This window comes from Calliphora vicina, chromosome 5, assembly GCF_958450345.1.
Source record: "Calliphora vicina chromosome 5, idCalVici1.1, whole genome shotgun sequence".
NCBI classification, from domain to species: domain Eukaryota; kingdom Metazoa; phylum Arthropoda; class Insecta; order Diptera; family Calliphoridae; genus Calliphora; species Calliphora vicina.
Genome location: NC_088784.1, coordinates 4,085,454 through 4,106,648, shown reverse-complemented (window position 1 = coordinate 4,106,648; position 21,195 = coordinate 4,085,454). Strand labels below are relative to the sequence as shown.

General features: G+C 27.6%; 1 protein-coding gene across 2 annotated transcripts in view; it reads right to left on the bottom strand.

The window, feature by feature from the left end:
* Nucleotides 1–2,065: 2,065 nt before the first annotated feature.
* Nucleotides 2,066–21,195, bottom strand: part of sqa (spaghetti-squash activator) — a 91,944-nt gene continuing 72,814 nt past the window's right edge. For both annotated transcript variants that reach the window (XM_065510840.1, XM_065510841.1), the window contains exons 6-10: nucleotides 20,312–20,415; nucleotides 19,351–19,503; nucleotides 19,035–19,239; nucleotides 12,381–12,549; nucleotides 2,066–3,543 (exon numbers count right to left, since the gene is read on the bottom strand). In XM_065510840.1, the coding sequence (XP_065366912.1) occupies nucleotides 2,321–3,543; nucleotides 12,381–12,549; nucleotides 19,035–19,239; nucleotides 19,351–19,503; nucleotides 20,312–20,415 (1,854 nt within the window). In that variant the 3' untranslated portion in view covers nucleotides 2,066–2,320. The remainder of the gene's footprint in view (nucleotides 3,544–12,380; nucleotides 12,550–19,034; nucleotides 19,240–19,350; nucleotides 19,504–20,311; nucleotides 20,416–21,195) is intronic.

Here is a 21,195-nt window from a genome sequence, read left to right as displayed (position 1 = left end):
AGGTAAGTTCCCCATTAAACAAGGCGTTTTCTAGTATACTTACATTTGTATTGATTTCAAAGACCTAATAATTCAAGCACTTGAACATTTTAATGGAATTTGACTTGAATGCAAATTTAATTATGTTTTAAACTTGAAAAATATTTAAAAAAAATTAATATTTTAAATATAAAAAACATATTGCTTGATTTTATGTATCCTTTAGACTGGAGAATTCTATTGATATAAAGTGTAATTACAGCTACAATTCAAGGCTTGAATTACACTTGCTTTCCAGCAAAAATGCTTTTTGGTTAAAAAACTAAATTTTCATTTCAATATTTCGGATAAACCAAAAAAAGGAATTACATAATTCCACTTTCTATCGAAATTAAATTCTGTGACAGGGGGTATATATTAAAGAAACAAGTAAGAGAGCTATATTCGGCTGTGCCGAATCTTATATACCATTCACCAAATTATACTTCAAAATAAAAATTTTAAATATTTTTAGGTAAATCAATTTTTTTTTGCAGTTTTTTCATTTTTTGGAAAAAAAAATTTTTTGAATTTTTTTTTTTTTTTTAAGTTTTCAAATTTTTTGTTTTAAAAAAACTTTTTGTGAAAAAAAAAATTCGGGTTAAAAAATATTTTTTCCGATTTTGACCCATTGTAGGTCCTACTTACTATGGTTTTATATACGTCATTGCGAAGGTCTTTGAAATATCTATCATTAGATATCCATATTGTCTATATTAATGACTTAGTAATCCAGATATTGGTCAAAAATAGGTCAAAAATCGAGGTTGTCCTGGTTTTTTCCTCATATCTCAGCCATTTGTGGACCGATTTTAAATAGCAAACTTCTCGAAAGCATGTCTGACAGAATTATTGAAGATTTGGATCCCGAAGATATCTGGGGTCTTCAGAAAATTGATTTCAACTGACAGACGGGCATGGCTTAATCGACTCCGCTATCTATAAGGATCCAGAATATATATACTTTATGGGGTCGGAAAATTATATTGTGGAAATTACAAACGGAATGACAAACTTATATGCATAACCCTTCTCACGAAGGTGAAGGGTATAAAAAACATCACCAAATATCAAAAAATCTTATAGGATTCATAAAAAACCTTTTAAATACAGTTGCCATATCCAATGTATTCCATTAGAATTTATAAATTGCATATTTGGGAGTTGCCATTCCAAAATAAATGTCATATTCAACGAAATCCAATAATAATTTTTCAAAATAAACAAAATTATGTAGTCAATTCATTAAATATTTTGTCTTTGCTACATTTAGCAGATTCACAAACCATTTAGTATGTTCAAAAGACTAATATGGCGACATCAGGTATGGAAAAAAGAGTACTATAGAAACTACTATGAAAGAAGATTGACCGCTTACGATTATATCGAACTGAATAAATTCAGAGTCTTGTATCTTTAAATAAAATATTGCAAAATTATTTGAAAATAATAATCATATTAGTTGCTGAAGTACGAGTACTTTTTAATATGAAATAGTATCTAAAAGTACTATCGCATTAACTTTTCTATGCCTGGGCGACACAAGGCTCAAATCAAGGCGAATTTACCACCTTGTATGAATTCGCCTTGGCTCAAATGTAAACAATACATTTTTTTTCTCGTTGATGAGCAGAGATTCAGTCAAGGCTTGGTCGTCATTAAAATCGCTAGTGCAAAATCATAATAAACAATTAAATAATTATAATTGCAATAAAATTGTTTTATAAATCTTTTATTTTATTAATACATAAGTATATAAAATGAAGTTTAGTGAGCAAGATGCTGTAATTTGTGACATGGCTTGAAAAAGGTAAGTAGCATTTTTATTTTATAATTTTTTGACGACATCATTAAGAGACCGTAGCCGATATAGATTTGTCAGCCACGGCGGCAAACATTAGATAACATTGGCGGCGGCGGAAAAAAGCGACTAAGTCCGAAAAATCTACTTTTTGGAATGAATTGGAAAAGTAAAATTTGATTCGAACCGGTGGCTTCAATTTAGAATTTCTAATCAAATGTTTTAAATAACAAAACATCGCCACTCTTTTAAATTCACATATTCTTTATTAATAAATCATTCCATTATTATTTACAAATCTAACTAAAATAAATAATAAATAAAATATTTAATTAACAAAAAAATAAAATTGTAAGATTTGCTTAAGCATTAAATAACTTTTTTTTGGGATTTTTTTCTTCATTTGAGCATTATATTTCAATTAAACTATTAAAGACTAGGAATTTATTCATGCAAAATTAATATTCTTGAACAACACGTTGCTGTATTTAGTTTGCTCCATTATGAATCACCAGTTTTTTCCTTTAATTGGGCCTGCAATTGTTTCACCATGTCGCCATTATTGTTGTGTCTTTGAAAGAAAGCATTGATAGAGCTCATGGAACGATATTCCAAATTATCGCGCACATTGCAGTCGACACTGATGCTCTGGTGGCGTCCCAGGGGATTGCGTGTCTTGGTGTCATTATACTTCTCCAACAAATGTAGCAGACAATCTTTGGTATTGTTGGCGGCCTCTTCTAGGTTGACGGTCTGATGAGTGTCGGGCAGGCCAATGGGTACATCACGGCTCATTTGATTGATGCGGAATTTGGCTCTTCTTATGCTGGCTGCCTCATTGAATTTGTGTTCATTAGAGGTTTTAGCATTTCCCGTTGAAATAGTGCTGACTGAGGACTTTTTGGTGGTAGTTGTGGAACTGCTGGCTTCAACTGATTTATTGGACCAGCTGTTGGTATTCAATTTGGGAGTTTCTTCAATGGACTGCTGCAGACGCCACGATAAAGTACTAGTCCGACTTTTGCCGGGATTTAAATTACTAAAGAAACTGCTAGTAGTTGTTGCAGAGGAAGAAGTCGAGGATGATGATGTAATGGTGGTGCTAGTTGTCATTGAATTTTCCGAAGTTTTACTAGAGCTGGTAGATGTGCTGCTGGTTTTGCTGCTCACTTTAGCAGACTTACTCTCACCACTGCTGTCTTTTGTTTTAGAGGAAGTTGAAGTTTTCGTGGATGATTTCTTTTCAGCACCCGTTTCTTTAGGTTTCTTGGCTTTTTTCTCCTCTTTGTCTTGGCCTTCTGCCTCTTCGCCCTGTTGTTTGCCATCTTTGCTAAATTTAGTATTAATTTCGGCCAACATTAACAAATGATCGGATAATTTCTTAATCTCATCCGCCAAATTGACACGTTCTCCCGACGATCTTCTGCCCAGCAAATAATTTGTATCCGAATTTCTACGATCGAATGTATGAAGATACGATTTCAAAGAACGCTGTTGCAAATTCATGCTGCTGCCATTAAATTCATCCAATTTGCTGGCAAATGGATAACCGAAACTAAGATTTTGCGGTGTGGGCGTAGCGGAGCCGCTAGAGGAGGGGAATAGTTTTTCCCGGGACTCATTGATGGGTGTGGGTGGTTCCTCTTCTTCTTCGATTTCGGTGAAATGTGCCGATTCCTCATCAGTAATGGTGCCCAGAGATTCACAAGGCGAAGGTGAACAGACTGTGTTAAATAAAAAAGATAAGAAGAAAATATAATTATTAATTAATGTATAGTACATGGTTTATAAGTTTTGTGTTTGTTAAGCTTATTTAGCTTTATTAAAAATCTTTTTACTAAAAACAGTTATTAGCTTTTATACGTAGGAAAGGACACTTTTACAAAGGATACATTAAAGCATTTTACATACTAAAGAATTAAATACCAAAAAAATATGAACAACATTTATTTTTAATGATATATAGAGTGACAGAGAGAGATAGAGAACAAGAAATAGAGAGTAAACAAAAAGTAAAGTGAAAGTGATATTTTTTATGACAATATTTTTTAACAATTATGATTTTTTTCTTTTTAAACCCCAATTATTTATACCTACAGTGACATTAAAATTGCCTGTAAAATTTGCTATTCTCGGACCACATTTTCTAATTCATATAATATGTATTAGATAAATTAACACATTTTATAAAGAATTATTTAAAGAAGCTTTAAGTTTTAAATTCAAAGCTAAACCTCTCATGTCTTCATGTAAATATATTTACTTTATTTACTAATACCTAGTTTTTATCTGGAATTTTAAAGCTTCATTTTACAATTTCTAGATTTTAAAACATTTATAAAGTTATTTATAAAGATTAATAAATCTTTTTAATAAAATTTTTTAATTTTTCAACATGTAAATTTTAGCAAAAGCTTTTAAAGCTTTAAGAATAACATTTACTTTTTTGTTCAATATTTGAAAATATTAAAAACTTTAAAAGCTTTTTTTCTGAAACCTATTTAATATTTAAAAGTTTGATTATAAGCTCTTACAAAAAATTATTTAAATTTTAAAAGCTGACAAATTTAACCAAAAGCTTATAAAATATCATCTAAAAATGTCCAGGTGGTTAAACCAAATTATCTATAGTCTTTTAACGATATTTTTATTTAAAACTGCTTTTTTTAAGGTTTCAACCGAAAGTTTTTTAAACAACATTTAAAGCTTTGTCATATTTTAAACAAGTTTAAAGGAAACTTTGTTTAAAATAAAAAAGCTTTTCCAAAAAATATTCTAATTTTAGAATTTCAATCAAAAGTTCTTTAAATAATATTCAAATATCTCAAATTTCTACAGCATTATAAAATTTTATAGACACATTTTACTTGACGTTTATAAGCTTTTATTTAAAATCTCAAATATTAACAATTTTAACCAAAATGTTTTTAAATAATATATAAAAATTGCCAATTCGTTCAACATTATGAGATTTTACAGAAGAAATTTATTTAAATTCTAAAGAAGTTTAATAAGATATTTCAAATAAATATCTTATTAAATTTAAACTTTAACCAAAAGCTTTTAATGTAAAATGCAGAAAAATTAAATTTTTTGCAACATTTTAAGCTTTTGGAAACAAATTTTATTTAATTTTTAAAAGCTTTTGCAAAATTTTTTAATATTTAATCAAAAGCTTTTCAAAGTATTTAAAAATTAATAAAAAAAAATATTTAATTTTAAAAGCTTTTTTAAAAATAAACTTTATTTAACTTTTAAAAGCTTCTCAAAAAATTTAAAAATTAATCAAAAGTTTTTGAAAATATTTAAAACATCGTTATGAGCTTTTGTAAAAAAATTTAAAAGCTTTTTTGTAAAACCTATAAAATTGTTAAATCTTTACCCAATGCATTTTAAATAAAATACAATTAATTAAATTAGTTCATTATTATAAGCTTTATAAACAAATTTTGTTTCGTATTAAAAGCTTTTGTTTTTAAAAATCAAAAACTATTAAAATAATATTTAGAATTTCATAGACATAAACTTAGTCTTATTTTAAGCATCTATAAAAGAAAATTTATTTAACTTTAAAAAGCTTTTTTCAAAAATCTTTAAAATTTTAATTCTAATCAAAAGTAGTCAACATTATGGGCTTTTGTAAAACAATTATGAAAGCTACATATATTCTTAATAGCCTTCCCCAAATTATACTTTAAAATAAAATTTTAAATATTTTTTGTGAAACAAATAAATTTTTTTTTTAATTTTCAATTCAAAATTTTAAAAATTTTTGTGAATTTTTTTTCCAAATTTTTTTTTTTTTTTTTATTAATAAAAAAAATTTATGAAAAACAATTTTGTTTTATGAAAAAATTTTTGAGTTAAAAAATATTTTTCCAGATTTTGACCCATTGTAGGTCCGGCATACTATGGCGTTATATAGGTCGTTGAAAAAGCCTTTTAAATATCTATCAATATATGTATACATCCATACTGTCTATATTAATGACTTCGTAATTCAGATATACAGTGGTGGCCAGGAATTTAAGACAAAAATTCTTTGCTAAATTCCACGTGATTGTCAATTATTTTTTCAAATATTTCCACAAATATGTATGCATGAGGATTGTTTTAACACACAAGTGTGTTTTATTCGACTGAGTCAATTCATACATATTCACCACGAACACATAAAATTTTTCTACAACTTGACCAAAAAAAATTTTTTTTAAATAAACATATTTTCTCACATTTATATCATTATATTTTTATTATTATAAAATATTCGGACCAAATTTCGTATTTTTAGTTCCATTTATTTCGGTCATATCATGTTATTAACAGCGGATGTTCGCTGAGGTGGGTCAACGTATTTCCACATATCTTTGTCCATATATGTTTTACCGATTTTTCCAAACATTTTTCAGAAACTAGAAACATTAATAATAAATTTCATACCCTTAGAGGTCCTTTTATTTTGGCTCTATCGCACTTAAAATTCAGTTGATGAAAAAAATTAAAGTATTTGTCTTAAATTGGTGGCCACCACTGTAGATCAAAACTAAGTAAAAAATCTAGTTTATCCTGGTTTTTTCCTTATATCTCAGCCATTTTCTCGATTTTAAATAGAAATCGAACCGGGTCTATATCGGATATATTGTTGCCGTATGAATCATGTACGGAAGTTATTGTGGGCTACGAAAGTTGATTTCAACATACAGACGGACATGTTAATATCGATTCCGATATTTATAATGATCCAGAATATACTATATACTTTGTGGGGTCTCAAATGAAAAATTACAAAAATATACTATATAATAGCTGGCAACATATTTACTAGCAACATGTAGCTGGCAACTTATTTAGTAGCAACATGTAGCTGGCAACATATTTACTAGCAACATGTAGCTGGCAACTTATTTAGTAGCAACATGTAGCTGGCAACATATTTACTAGCAACATGTTGCTGGAAACATATGTACTATAAACATGTTCCTGGCAACAATTTACCACAATTTTTTAACAAATTTCACAGCAATTTCATTTATATTTTTTTTTAAATGATTTAAAATACAATATTTAAATTTAGAAATAAAAGCTTTTTTCAACAGTTTTCATTGAGTTAGAAAAATTCCAGCTTTTCTACTCTTCTTTCAGTTTATAAATTATATATAATGCTTTTAAACACGTTTATTTAACTATTTATCAGTTTCTAAAGCTTCTGAATTTTAATCTCCTTCGTTTTACAGACAATTTTGATGAATTTTCTTAATGACTTTGTATGCTTATGTGTGAATGAGAAAATATTTTTTATAATTTTGTGCATAATAATTTTGCTGCAAATACATACTAATAATGTGCTATTTAAGTATTATTTATTTATTTGTTCTAAAACACCTTATTAAGTATTAAGCTCATCTTACCTTGAAATAAGAGCAAAACAAAAACTTTCCTTTTGACCCTAATGCAAAGTGTACTTTGGTACTTTGTTCACTGTTAATCTTTTTGTTTGCTTCAATTTGTTTCAGTTTTGGTTTTTAGTTAGTTTTAGGAATTTATTTTTTATTTTTTTGTGATATTTTACTAGTACGACAGAGTACATTATTTAAAGATTATGTTGCAGTAGTATTTTTGTACCAATTTGTATACAAGTATGTTTAAAAACTTAAATACAGAGTGGAAAAAATAAAATAAAATAAAGAAAATGATACAGAAGATTAACGTAAGGAGAACAACAAAAAAAAAATATAGAAAAACATCATAAATACATAAACGAAAAAAGTGTGATAAAGAAAATTATTATTGAAAATACATAAATTGTATGATACACAAACCAAACCAAGACAGTACATAGTGGGGTCAATTGAAAAATAGTGGTAACTTATTTTAAAATTTTGAATTTGATTATTTTTCACAACAAGTCGGATTGAGATATTGCCAAAAGACTTTTTATGTCTTATTTCGTGATTCATTAGAAATCAAACCATGTTTCTTGAAAAATATTTGAACATCTTTAACCGAAGATATTTGAGAAATGCTAAATAAAGTCAGGGTAAAAAAATTAAAATTTAAAAACATAAACTTAAATATCTTTTAAACAATAATAAGCATTTTTACTTCATTATAATGATTAATTTATTAAAATCTGTCCATATTTGTTCAAGTACACAGTTTTCTAAACAGATGTTGCCGACTTTGACACCCTGCAGCTCAGCTTGTATGGTAACAGGGTAGTAAAAAATACAAGTTTCTCAAAGCCCATGTCCTTCTTTACAATTGTTTTATACATCATTTTGCAATCGGATCAGTAGTTTAGAAGATTCAAATTGATTACCACTTTTTTCGATTGTCCCCACTGTTTAGTGTAGAAAATAATAACAACAACAAAAGAGCCAGGATCAAATACTCATAAGTATGTTTGAGTAAATATGCATGTACGTATGTATGTATGAAGAGATGATATGAGAGCAAGTAACAAGAGACAAACAAGCAAAGCTGAGTTGAGCTTTTTAAACAAAAACACTGAGAGACTGAAGGTGATAGTTTTATGTCCCCCAAATTGAAAATAAACTAAACGGAAAAGCTTTCTGAAATAGCAATTCGCTGCAGTGTATCAGCTTGAAATAAATAAACGACAAATTGTAACGAAAAATAATAAAAACAAAATATAGGGAAAATATGTAGAATAAATCCTTGTTGCAATCAGTGTCCTTTCATAACGTTATATTATACAATATTTTCTTGTTGTAGCTGTTTGTTTTCTCTTAGTTTAAAGTATTATGTTGGTTGGTTGGTGGGTTGGTTTGCTTGTTTGTTTGGCAAGGATGCTGCAATATTCTTATTATTTTTGTTTTGATTGCAAGAGTACATTTACTACATGTACTATAGCATAGTAGTAGTTGCAGTTGTTGCTGGCGATTTTTATATCATCATGCTGTTGCAATGTTGTTTACTTGATGATGGGTGGAGATCTGTAGACGTTGGTTGCTGTATTTTTCTTTAGCCTTTTTGATTTTATTTTCTTTTAGGATTTTTTCGTATGGTAAAAGTGATATCAGTATATTTATGCTTAAGGCGCTTAAAAACAGCTTACAAGTATTTTATATAGTGGAACGACAATACTCAAACGTACTCATATATAAATATACTTAAACATATAGGAAAAATAATAGGATGTAGAAACAACAAGTAAGAGTTAAATACAAGGCTAAGACGAGTAGTTTATACCCTTCACCATTTGCTACAAACTAAATGACCTTATTTATTTAGCAAGCCTAAACGCATTACAAACATATGTATGGAAAATATTGTAATATTTAAAAGGAGAATTTATGAAATTATTGAAATTAAGGCAAAAGTTTGTAGTAACTAAAATGCTAAACAAACTTTTTTAAAAATATTTTAAATAATTCAAAGCTTTAGCAATGGAATTTATAAATTGTTTACATACAAACATTTATGAAATAAAATTAATCATACCTAATTTTTTTAGAAGACTTTAATAAATTTAAAATTTAAGGTTTTTTCACTAAAATTTTTAAAACTTTCTAAAAAATACCTACATTTTTGAACCTTAATAATTTTGTTTAATATTCATCATTTAATAAGCTACTTATATTAAAAAGCTTTTCCATTAATTAATGGTTTCCTAGCTTATGTTTAATACTAATCAAAATTACTTTTAGAAAAACCTTTTTAAACCTAAAAGCTTTAATAATATTCATAATTTGAAACAATTATTAGAAATTTTTTCACAAACTCTAAAGCTTTTTAATCACTCTTTTTTTTTAAAAAAGCTTTAGTTTTCTCCTTTTATCAATCAAAATTACTTTTCCATAAACCTTTTGAAACTTAAAAGCTTTTTTTTTACAATATTCATTGTAGAATTCACAAACTCTAAAGCTTTTCTATAAAAACGTTTGTGACAAAATATTTTTATTTTAAACTAGTTGACCTTATGTTAGTTCTTCAAGTTTCTCCAAATCACATACACCTGCCTGTTCTTATTTATTTGCAAATAAAATATCTAAATTTGTACTGCATACTTTAGGGAGCTTTTTTATTACAGTTGACTGGACTCAAAAAAAATCGGTGTTTTATCTGGAATTTTTGATTTTTTTTCTTTACAAACCATCTCCTGAAAATTTCAAATCGATTAAAAAAAAAATCAGCATCTCACGTGATGCTATTACATACATGGACCATTTCATTTTTATATATGTATATAGATTGAACAATAAAATTGCATATATTTTTAAAAAAAAGTTGTTAAAGCTTTTATCAACCACTTTAAATAGTTAAAGCGATTGAAAACTAAGATTTTTATAAAAAAAACAAGTAAGAGAGCTATATTCTCTTCACCAAATTATACTTCAAAATAAAAAATTTAAATATTTTTAGGTGAACAAAAATTTTTTTTCAGTTTTTGGAAAAAAAAATTTTCCATTTGTTTTTTTTTTAAATTTAAAAAAAAAAATTTTTGTTTTTAAATTTTTTTTTGGTGAAAATTTGGGTTAAAAATATTTTTTCCGATTTTGACCCATTGTAGGTCCAACTTACTATGGTCTTATATACGTCGTTGCAAAGGCCTTTGAAATATCTATCATTAGATATCCATATTGTCTATATTAATGACTTAGTAATCCAGATATAGGTCAAAAATCGAGATTGTCCTGGTTTTTTCCTCATATCTCAGCCATTTGTGGACAGATGTTGCTGATTTTAAATAGCAAACTTCTCGAAAGGATGTCTGGCAGAATTATTGAAGATTTGGATCCCGAAGATATCTGGGGTCTTCAGAAATTTGATTTCAACAGACAGACAGACGGACGGACATGGCTTAATCGACTTCGCTATCTATAAGGATCCAGAATATATATACCTTATAGGGTCGGAAATGAAAAATGTAGAAATTACAAACGGAATGACAAACTTATATATACCCTTCTCACGAAGGTGAAGGGTATAAAAACTTCTAAAATTCTGAAAAAGCTTTTAATTTTTCATTATAAATCTTTTTTATGTATAATTTGTTCATTAAGAGCTTTTTTAGATTATAAAAATATGAATACTAGAGTTGAAATACATTAAGCATTTTATAAATTGAAGAAAATCTTAAAACCTTTTAAGATTTTTAAGTAAAAAAGGCTGAATACTAAGGGAAAAATTAAATGTTTAGGATTTGAAAAGCTTTTTATTTTATTTAGCAATTTTTGTAAATCTTGAAAATTTTTAATAAAAATAAGTTAAAAAAAGCTTTCAAGTTTTTACTGTAAAAAAAAGCTTTTTAAAAGCCAACACAATTAGATATATTAAAAAGTATCCATAGAAAAGCTTTACAGTCAAAAATTAAATCCTTGTAACCTAAAAGCTTTGTGATTTTCCAAAAGTATCCATAGAAAAGCTTTAGAGTATAAAATTAAATCCTTATAATCTAAAAGCTTTGTGATTTTCCAAACTTTAAAGCTTCTACAATTTTTAGAAAACTAATATAATTAGAAATCTCAAATATCTACTATATAAAAGCTTTAGAGCTTTTTAAAATGTCTTTACATTCCCAAGTGCAGTACTAGGTAATTTTGTTTACTATAAATTCTTTAAGCTCGAGTATCTAATTAATTAGAAATTACCAACATTTTAATAAACCTAACACTCCTATTTCCCCCTAAGTAGTTATGGTGAAGAGTTTCATAGATTCATATCAGCATGGTAGAGTTTACAAAATAAAATAAAAAAATATGACAAACAACATCATGATATATTTCATGTGTTTTTCTTTGTTTTTCCACAGAAAATTAAAAAAAAAAATAAACAGAAAGAGATTTTTATAAAAAGACACAAACACAACAAAAAACAAATGTTAAAAAAAGAGGTTAAAAATCTATGACATTTTATTAATTTCTTAGTAGTTTTGTTTTGTTTTTCTTTCATTCTTTCGATGCTCAAACACAAATATAGAAAAAACCAAAAAAGAAAACAACAATACTTATCACAGTACAATAAAATGTAAGACATATTAAATAAAATTATGGTAAAAAAATTGTATTATAAAAATAAAAAATAAAAATAATATACAAAAGAAATATGTATTTAATTGGGGTTAGTGAAGAAATTTTGTAAGTAAATAAGTAAAAACATTGTTTAATTCTTTTTCCCAACCAGAAAAAATGTAACACAAATTAAACTTAATCTTTGGCTTAAGTTACTGATATACATAAGATTTGTATAGTTATGGTGTTTTTTGCTACAAAATAACAAACAAACCAAAACAAATTCTCGCTAAAACCAGTTTTTCTTAAAACTAGTTTAAATGTTAAACTTAGTTTAGTTATGATTAAACTGAAAAACTGGTTTTATGCTTTGCTTTGCTTTGCTTAGCTTTGTTTGTTGTTGTTGTATTATTTGCTTCTTATTAATTGTTGTTGCTGTTGTTGTCTCCTTTCAGTTGCTTCCGTTAAACTGGTGGACTGTGTTGTAGTTGTAGCTTTTGTTAGTGTGGCTGTTATTATTTTAGGTGTTGGTTTTGTTGTTGTTGTTTTTCTTGTAGTTTTTGCTGTCATTAAACAACAGTACTCACCTCTAGACGATGATATACTGTCAGCTTCATGAGGCTGTTTATATTCCGTTTCGCTGAGCGGCGCAATTACATTTCCCTCGACATCAAACACATACGGACTGTTGGGATGTTCCTCCCAGCGTTCTATGAAATTTTTCAGATTATCCTTTGTTGTGTCCAATTCCTTTGTCTGTTGTTGCAGTCAAGTTAAAGTTGAATATGAAAAGAGGAAGGAAAAAAGAAATAAGAAAAAAATCTACAATAGTATTAAGACAATATCTATTATTCTTTAAGACATGTCTGTGGGATATGAATTTTTAGCTAGATGCAAGTTTTTATTTTTTGTCTTTAATTAAAATGCAAGTTGTATATGTCCTGTGAGTCTTGTGTGATCCGGACAATAAGTGAGAATTTTAACAAAAGGCATCAAAATCTATGGCTGGCTGTATTAAGGAAAATATGCATGCATCAAAGGATTATAAGAGTTTTCTTTTTGCCACACAATACATGAGTAGTATTTATCAAAATGTGTTACTAAGAATAGATTTTTGAAGTAAAAGGTTTATGAAAAGGATATCATGTTTAAAAAATTGTATTTTGATTATAAAAAACTGAAAGCTTTGGATTTGAATAAAGCAGAGATCGAAAATAACTCATCCATATACCAAAAAACCCAAATATTGATTTATATTTTTGTGATAAAAATAAATCACTGAAAATAACCGTTATAAAATGATTTTTATTTAAATGGTTTGGTATGAACTTTAACAGAAATGAGATTTTTTTTTAAAATTGTTATAAATCTTTTGATAAGTTTTATATTTGCATCAAATGCATTTTTGCCATTTATTTTTCATGTTCGCAAATAAAAGTCACAAGCTCATCACTCATCCAGATTATTTGTGTTTGTTTCTTTTCTGTTTCTCTCAACCACAAACCTAAAATGTTCTCGAATAAATCACTCTCTCAGTGATATATCACAAAAAATTATTTTTAAATGGCTGCGAATGAGAATTTGCCATTGAAATGAAAGTGAACCCATTATTTTCGGTCTCTGCTTTAAAAGCAAATGAATTAAAAAGCTTGTCTTAGAAGCTTTAAAATATTTTTTTGTTAAAATATGAACTCTTCTAAATGAAATGATTTTTGTTTTCAACTAAATGAAAAAGCCTTCTCTGTTTTGAATTTTATATCAGTATTGTTACGAAATTGTACTTGAATTCAAATATAACTATTTTAACGGCTGATTTAAAAGTAGCCTAATGCTTTCAAATAACAGTGCTGTAATAGCAAACTGTAACATATCTGTGGGCATTATTAACATTGAATAAAAGCTTTCAGTTGACCATTGATCGTAAGTTGGCAACGCTGTTTGCAGCGACCGTATATTCGAATTCGAATATTCAGTTAAAGAACATTGTAGAAAGTACACCACAGATGGCGTATGTATTAGAAAGCTCTAGATAGTTAAAGAGCAATATAGAGTACAGATGGCAGTGTTATAAATAGTGGCAGAGGTCGCAGTCGTTAGTGAGTTTATCAGAGACGCTTTTCGAATAAACATCAACTGAGTGCCTTAAAGTGTGCTGTGTTTTTCAAGTGAATTCGTGTACATTATAAAGTGTCTGTATTTCTGAAAATTTATAAACGTGTATAAAAAAAGATTGAGTGACTATTTAATTCTGTGGTTGTTGTACATTTTAAATAAATAAAGAGTTGTTACAATTTTCAAACTGCTAAACGGCTTTTATTTGCAATCAAAAGTATCCGGTTTATTTAAAGGAAATAAACCAAGCGTTTTGAAAAGGTTAAAACGTAACAGTATTAAAGCTTTTTGGATAATTAGTTTATGAAAGCTTTTTTAATATTTTAAATATAATGTTATTATAAAATAAAATGAATGTAAAGCTTTGGTATCTTTTACAACGAAGGTATGTATTTTTATTTGTCAGTATTGAAGTTTTTTAATAAGTTATACATATGGGGGATTTCATGTCAAGTGAACCAACTTTTGAAATCGATGTCTTCCGATCGGGATGAAATTTGCACCAAGGTTAGCTCTATTGGATAGTAACTCAGACACAATTTTTCAACAACATCGGTCGAGAACTCTCTGAGTTATAGGGGGTAAAATTTTGACAATTTGGTCAAACAGGGGTTTTTTCTTATCCATGTAACTTATTACCTATTGTTCTTAGCAAAATGTGTTCCAAATAGTATAGATAGCTATTTCTTCGATCTTTCGAAAAAAAATATTTAAAAAAAAAAATAAAAAATTTTTAATATTTTTTTTCCGAAATCAAAAACTTTTTTGACTTTTTTTTAAAATACGCTATTTTTTTTTATTTTTTTTTTTTTCTTAAAATAAAGTTTAGATATTTTCCTTGAACACCTACTTGGTCGCTTAGTGGGATGCGAGTGGGATATCTATCAAAATAAATATTTTGTAAATCAAAACATAAAATTTTTGACTTTTTTTGCAAAATCAAAAACTTTGTTGACTTTTTTTTTTCAAAATGGGCCCTTTTTTAATCTTTTTTTTTAGGTCAAACAAAAGCTTAGATATTATCCTTGAAGACCCTTTTGGTCGCTTAGTGGGATGCGAGTGGGATATCTATCAAAATAAATATTTTTTAACTCAAGACTTACAATTTTTGACTTTTTTTTTTTCAAATACGATTTTTTTTCCAAATGGGCCCTTTTTTTTAAATTTTTTTTGTAGTCAAAAGAAAGCTTAGGTCCATTCCTTTAAGATATTTTTAGTCCCTTAGTGGGATGCGAGTAGGATATCTATCAAAATAAATATTTTGTAACGCAAGACATACAATTTTTTAATTTTTTTTTGCAAAATCAAAATTTTTTTCCAATATGGGCCCTTTTTTAATTTTTTTTTTTTGCTCAAAAGAAAGCCTAGGTCCATTCCTTTAAGATATTTTTAGTCCCTTAGTGGGATGCGAGTGGGATATCTATCAAAATAAATGTTTTAACACAAAAATTGTATGTCTTGAGTTACAAAACATTTATTTTGATATATATCCCACTCGCATCCCACTAAGCGATCAAAACCATCTTAAAGGAATAGGCCTAAGCTTTCTTTATAGCAAAAAAAAAAATTACAAAAAGGGCCCATTTTAAAAAAAAGTCAAAAAAGTTTTTGATTTTGCCAAAAAATCAAAAATTGTATATCTTGAGTTACAAAATATTTATTTTGATAGATATCCCACTCGTATCCCACTAAGGGACCTAAAATATCTTAAAGGAATGGACCTAAGCTTTCTTTTGACTAAAAAAAAATTTTTAAAAAAGGGCCCATTTTGAAAAAAAATTCGAATTTGCAAAAAAAAAGTCAATAATTGAATGTCTTGAGTTACAACATTTTTATTTTAATAGATATCCTACTCACATCTTCCTAAGTGACAAAATAGGTCTTAAAGGAAAAGACCTAAGCTTTCTTTTGAGCAAAAAAAATTTTTAAAAAAAAGTCCCATATTGGAAAAAAATTTCGATTTTGCAAAAAAAAATTAAAAAATTGTATGTCTTGCGTTACAAAATATTTATTTTGATAGATATCCCACTCGCATCCCACTAAGGGACTAAAAATATCTTAAAGGAATGGACCTAGGCTTTCTTTTGAGCAAAAAAAAAAAATTAAAAAAGGGCCCATATTGGAAAAAAATTTTGATTTTGCAAAAAAAAATTAAAAAATTGTATGTCTTGCGTTACAAAATATTTATTTTGATAGATATCCTACTCGCATCCCACTAAGGGACTAAAAATATCTTAAAGGAATGGACCTAAGCTTTCTTTTGACTACAAAAAAAATTTTAAAAAAAGGGCCCATTTGGAAAAAAAATCGTATTTGAAAAAAAAAAAGTCAAAAATTGTAAGTCTTGAGTTAAAAAATATTTATTTTGATAGATATCCCACTCGCATCCCACTAAGCGACCAAAAGGGTCTTCAAGGATAATATCTAAGCTTTTGTTTGACCTAAAAAAAAAGATTAAAAAAGGGCCCATTTTGAAAAAAAAAAGTCAACAAAGTTTTTGATTTTGCAAAAAAAGTCAAAAATTTTATGTTTTGATTTACAAAATATTTATTTTGATAGATATCCCACTCGCATCCCACTAAGCGACCAAGTAGGTGTTCAAGGAAAATATCTAAACTTTATTTTAAGAAAAAAAAAAAAATAAAAAAAAATAGCGTATTTTAAAAAAAAGTCAAAAAAGTTTTTGATTTCGGAAAAAAAATATTAAAAATTTTTTATTTTTTTTTTTAAATATTTTTTTTCGAAAGATCGAAGAAATAGCTATCTATACTATTTGGAACACATTTTGCTAAGAACAATAGGTAATAAGTTACATGGATAAGAAAAAACCCCTGTTTGACCAAATTGTCAAAATTTTACCCCCTATAACTCAGAGAGTTCTCGACCGATGTTGTTGAAAAATTGTGTCTGAGTTACTATCCAATAGAGCTAACCTTGGTGCAAATTTCATCCCGATCGGAAGACATCGATTTCAAAAGTTGGTTCACTTGACATGAAATCCCCCATATATGAAATGTATTCTATAGAAAGCTTTCAATAGAAATTTTTAATAGTTTTTAACTTCTAAATCTGTTTCAAATCTATGAAAGTTCAAAGTAAAAGCTTTAAGCACACAAACAATGTTTTAAAAATGTTTGGTAAAAGCTTTTTGAAAAAAGCTTTGAAGAATATATTTGTAGAAAAGGCTTTAAAGCTTCTATTGATAACAATTTCGATTAAAAGATGTGTAATCTTATACAAATACAATTTTTGAAAAAGCTTTGGATATTTTATTGAAGAATATATTTTTAGAAAAAACTTTATTTTCAATATAGACAGGTTTCTGTCCCAAGATAATAACAAAACTTAATATGAAAACATTCAATAATTCAGCTTTCTATTTGTATACTCTTTACAAAAGCTTCGACAGTCGAAAGCTTCTTAAAAAACCTTAAAAACTGAAATAAATACAAATTTTTTGTTTTTATATTAAAAAATCTGTTAAAATCATTTTAAACAAAGCTTTATATAGTCAAAACAAAAAGGCTTTTAATAATCATACTTTTTATTTGTATATTTTTTCTAAATGCTTTATCAAATATGTTTACAAATGTATAAAATCTTTTAATATATAAGAGCTTCATACTTATCATCAGCAATCAATATTTAAAAAACTTCTTAAAATAACCTTCTAAAGCCATTGTTCAGGTTACGATGATTTTCGTCAAACAACCCGAATGTGAACAAAAGAGCGTAATAGAGCGTAAAAATACACACATTTCATTCAGTTGCTTGATGTTGTTGTGGATATTGTATTTTTTACCTAAAAAAGCACACAAATTAAATGCCTCTATTTGCCTACCAATGTTCTAAAGTAAAATAAATATAGCTTCTTTGAAAAAACTTTAAATTTTATATGAGTAATTAATAAAGCTTTCTGTAATCTAGTTTTATAAATATATTTTCTGTCAAAAGTCCTTCTTCTTAAAACTTTTTATTATTAATTAGTCGAAAGCTTATAAAAGCTTTCAATACTTATGTTTTATATATGTTTAGATTTGGTCAAAATAGTAAAAGCTTTAATAAACTAGTAAAAGATATATATACCAAAATATTTACAAAAAGCTTTCAACGTTCTATAAATATTAAAATTTTTTGATATAAACTTCTTGGGTGAAGCTTTAAAACAATCTCCTTAAGGTAGCTAAAAGCTTTTTGTAGAAGCTTTCAATTGTCATAAATTATACAAATATTTATAGTTTATGAAACAAGCTTTAAAAGATTTAATAATCCAGTAAATGTCATTTATAAGCTAAAACTTGTACACAAAGCTTTCGAATGATCTATAAATATTAAAATGTTTTTATATAAACTTCTTTGATAAAGCTTTCAAACTATATTTTTAAGGTTGCTAAAAGTTTGTTGTAGAAGCTTTCAATTGTGGTAATATATACAAAAATTCATAGTTTTTGAAAAGAGCTTTAAAAGCTTTAATAATCCAGTAAAGTCATTTATAAGCTAAAATATGCACAAAAAACTTTCAAATGATTTATAAATATTTAAATTTTCTGTAGTAATATTCAAGTCAGCTTTAAAGCTTCAATAGTAATGCTAATAGTATCAATGGTAAAAAGCTTGTTGAAAAAAGTCTTTCAAAACAAGTTTTATTAATATTTCTATATTAAATTCTTCTGAACAATACTTTTTTAGGTTAGGCTTTATAAATTTATAAACAAGCCATCCGCAAAAAGCTTTTAGTATTTTTATTTTTTAATAAATATAGTTTTATGTTAAAAGCTTTTTGAATTAAATATTCAATAAATATATTTTTTTGTATTGAGAGATTTTTTAAAAAAGCTTTAAAATATCACGCTTATTTAAAAAGCTTTAGATAAATACATAAATTTTATCTTATCAAAAGCTTTTTCATTCAAATTTATAAAACAAAATATCAATTATTAATAAATGTGGAAAAAACTTTGTTAATATGCTATATAATTCTTATCTAAATATTCTTCTATGAAGCTTTTTATACATATATAAAAATTATTGTGTGTAGAAGCTCATTTCGTTGTTTTAAGTGAACATTTACATTGTCCAGCTTTTTAAATAAATATATACACAAAAGCTTTCTTTCTTATAAAACTTACCCCTGACAATTCCTCGTCCTCCTCATCATGTGTCAGCGACCCTGAACTATCATCATTATCGATATTTGGCGGTATGGGTGAAGGTGTGCTGGCTTTCAGCTGAGCCGCTGGTATATTTAAAGGTTTTGGAGCCACTTTGGGAGGACTTTTAGGACGTCTCTGCAACCATTTGTGTTTCATACATTGGGCAGCTGTCATGCGGGTGCTAAAAGAGCCAGCGAAATGAGAAACAACATAAATTAATTAACAAAAAACAACAGCAAACATTTAAAAAGCTATAAAAGCTTAGTGCACACATACATACACATTTACTCACCTCAAGTCTTTTACTAATAGTTTTGATATGAAATCAATACCTTCGGGCGATACATTGGCAAAGGATTCATCTTCAAAATCATACTTGGCAATGGTTACATTTGCCATTGTTTCTATATCGGTTTCACCCATAAAGGGGGACAGGCCGGAGATGCTATGTACGTTTAATATAGCAGTTACAGAACAGGAAAAGAGAGAGAGAGATAGAGAGGAAATAAACAAAAGCATTTCAGCATTTGCGGATAATGAAGGTTAAGTTGGTTGTTCATGTATGGTTTTTGGTAGCCAAGTTAAATGAAGTAACGTTCATGTAGTTGTTGGTGGAGGTGGTTTAACATGTTATGGAGGAGGTTATAATTATCATGTTGTTGTTTTTGTTGTTGGTACATATTACATGGTTGTAATTGTTGATGTTGTACGTCGTTCATTGTATTGTATTGTAGCAGCAGTAATTGTTGTTAAGTCATTTTTGGTAATAGTCATGCCAGCCCCAAAACAAGTCGTGGATAAGAATCCAACAATAATGAAGATTGTAGTTTTGTTGGTTGGTATGTTGAAATTATAGTTGAGAGCAAAAAGAAAGAAAAATAACATAACAATACAGAATTAAGACAAAATTAATTAAATGTCTTTAAGCTTAAACCTAAATGCTTATAAGACTTGTACTAAAAATAATAGAATTTTGGTGAGGTGAGTGTGAAGAAAAATCCCAAAAAACCCAAAAAAAAAGAAACAAAATAAATGTAACAACCAGTCAGTCTGATTTCTTTAGGGATTAATTAAGCCAAGTTTTTAATTAGTTTATACATGGCCACTGATTTCAATTGTTTTGTGTTCTTGATTTGTCTTTCACTCACTTAAAATTTCTGGCTGAAATTAAGGTGTTTTTAATTAAACTATTATATTAAACCAACAGTTTATAATTAAACCATTTTATTGTGAAATTTAAAAATAATACTTACAGCACATAAGTTATGACCCCCACACTCCACATGTCTGTGGCATACGATATACTATCAAAATTTACTACTTCTGGTGCTACAAACTCCGGAGTGCCAAAGAGAATCTAAAGGGGTTGAGAAATTAAAAAAAAATAAATACAATTTTTATTTTCATATGTATGAGAAAGAGAATTAAATTTTAATTGTGGCAATTTCACAAAGAATATTAACTTAAAGAAAGTTGAGATTAAAATGTTGCTTTGCTACACAGTGGGGATGATTTGCGATGGGGGCAAGAAAGATTTACTGAAATCATAGCAATTGAAGCTTTTGAGTTAGTTCAGTTCTAGTTCAGTTCTGGTTCAGTTCTAGTTCAGTTCTAGTTCAGTTCTAGTTCAGTTCTAGTTCAGTTCTAGTTCAGTTCTAGTTCAGTTCTAGTTCAGTTCTAGTTCAGTTCTAGTTCAGTTCTAGTTCAGTTCTAGTTCAGTTCTAGTTCAGTTCTAGTTCAGTTCTAGTTCAGTTCTAGTTCAGTTCTAGTTCAGTTCTAGTTCAGTTCTAGTTCAGTTCTAGTTCAGTTCTAGTTCAGTTCTAGTTCAGTTCTAGTTCAGTTCTAGTTCTAGTTCAGTTCTAGTTCAGTTCTAGTTCAGTTCTAGTTCAGTTCTAGTTCAGTTCTAGTTCAGTTCTAGTTCAGTTCTAGTTCTAGTTCAGTTCTAGTTCAGTTCTAGTTCAGTTCTAGTTCAGTTCTAGTTCAGTTCTAGTTCAGTTCTAGTTCAGTTCTAGTTCAGTTCTAGTTCAGTTCTAGTTCAGTTCTAGTTCAGTTCTAGTTCAGTTCTAGTTCAGTTCTAGTTCAGTTCTAGTTCAGTTCTAGTTCAGTTCTAGTTCAGTTCTAGTTCAGTTCTAGTTCA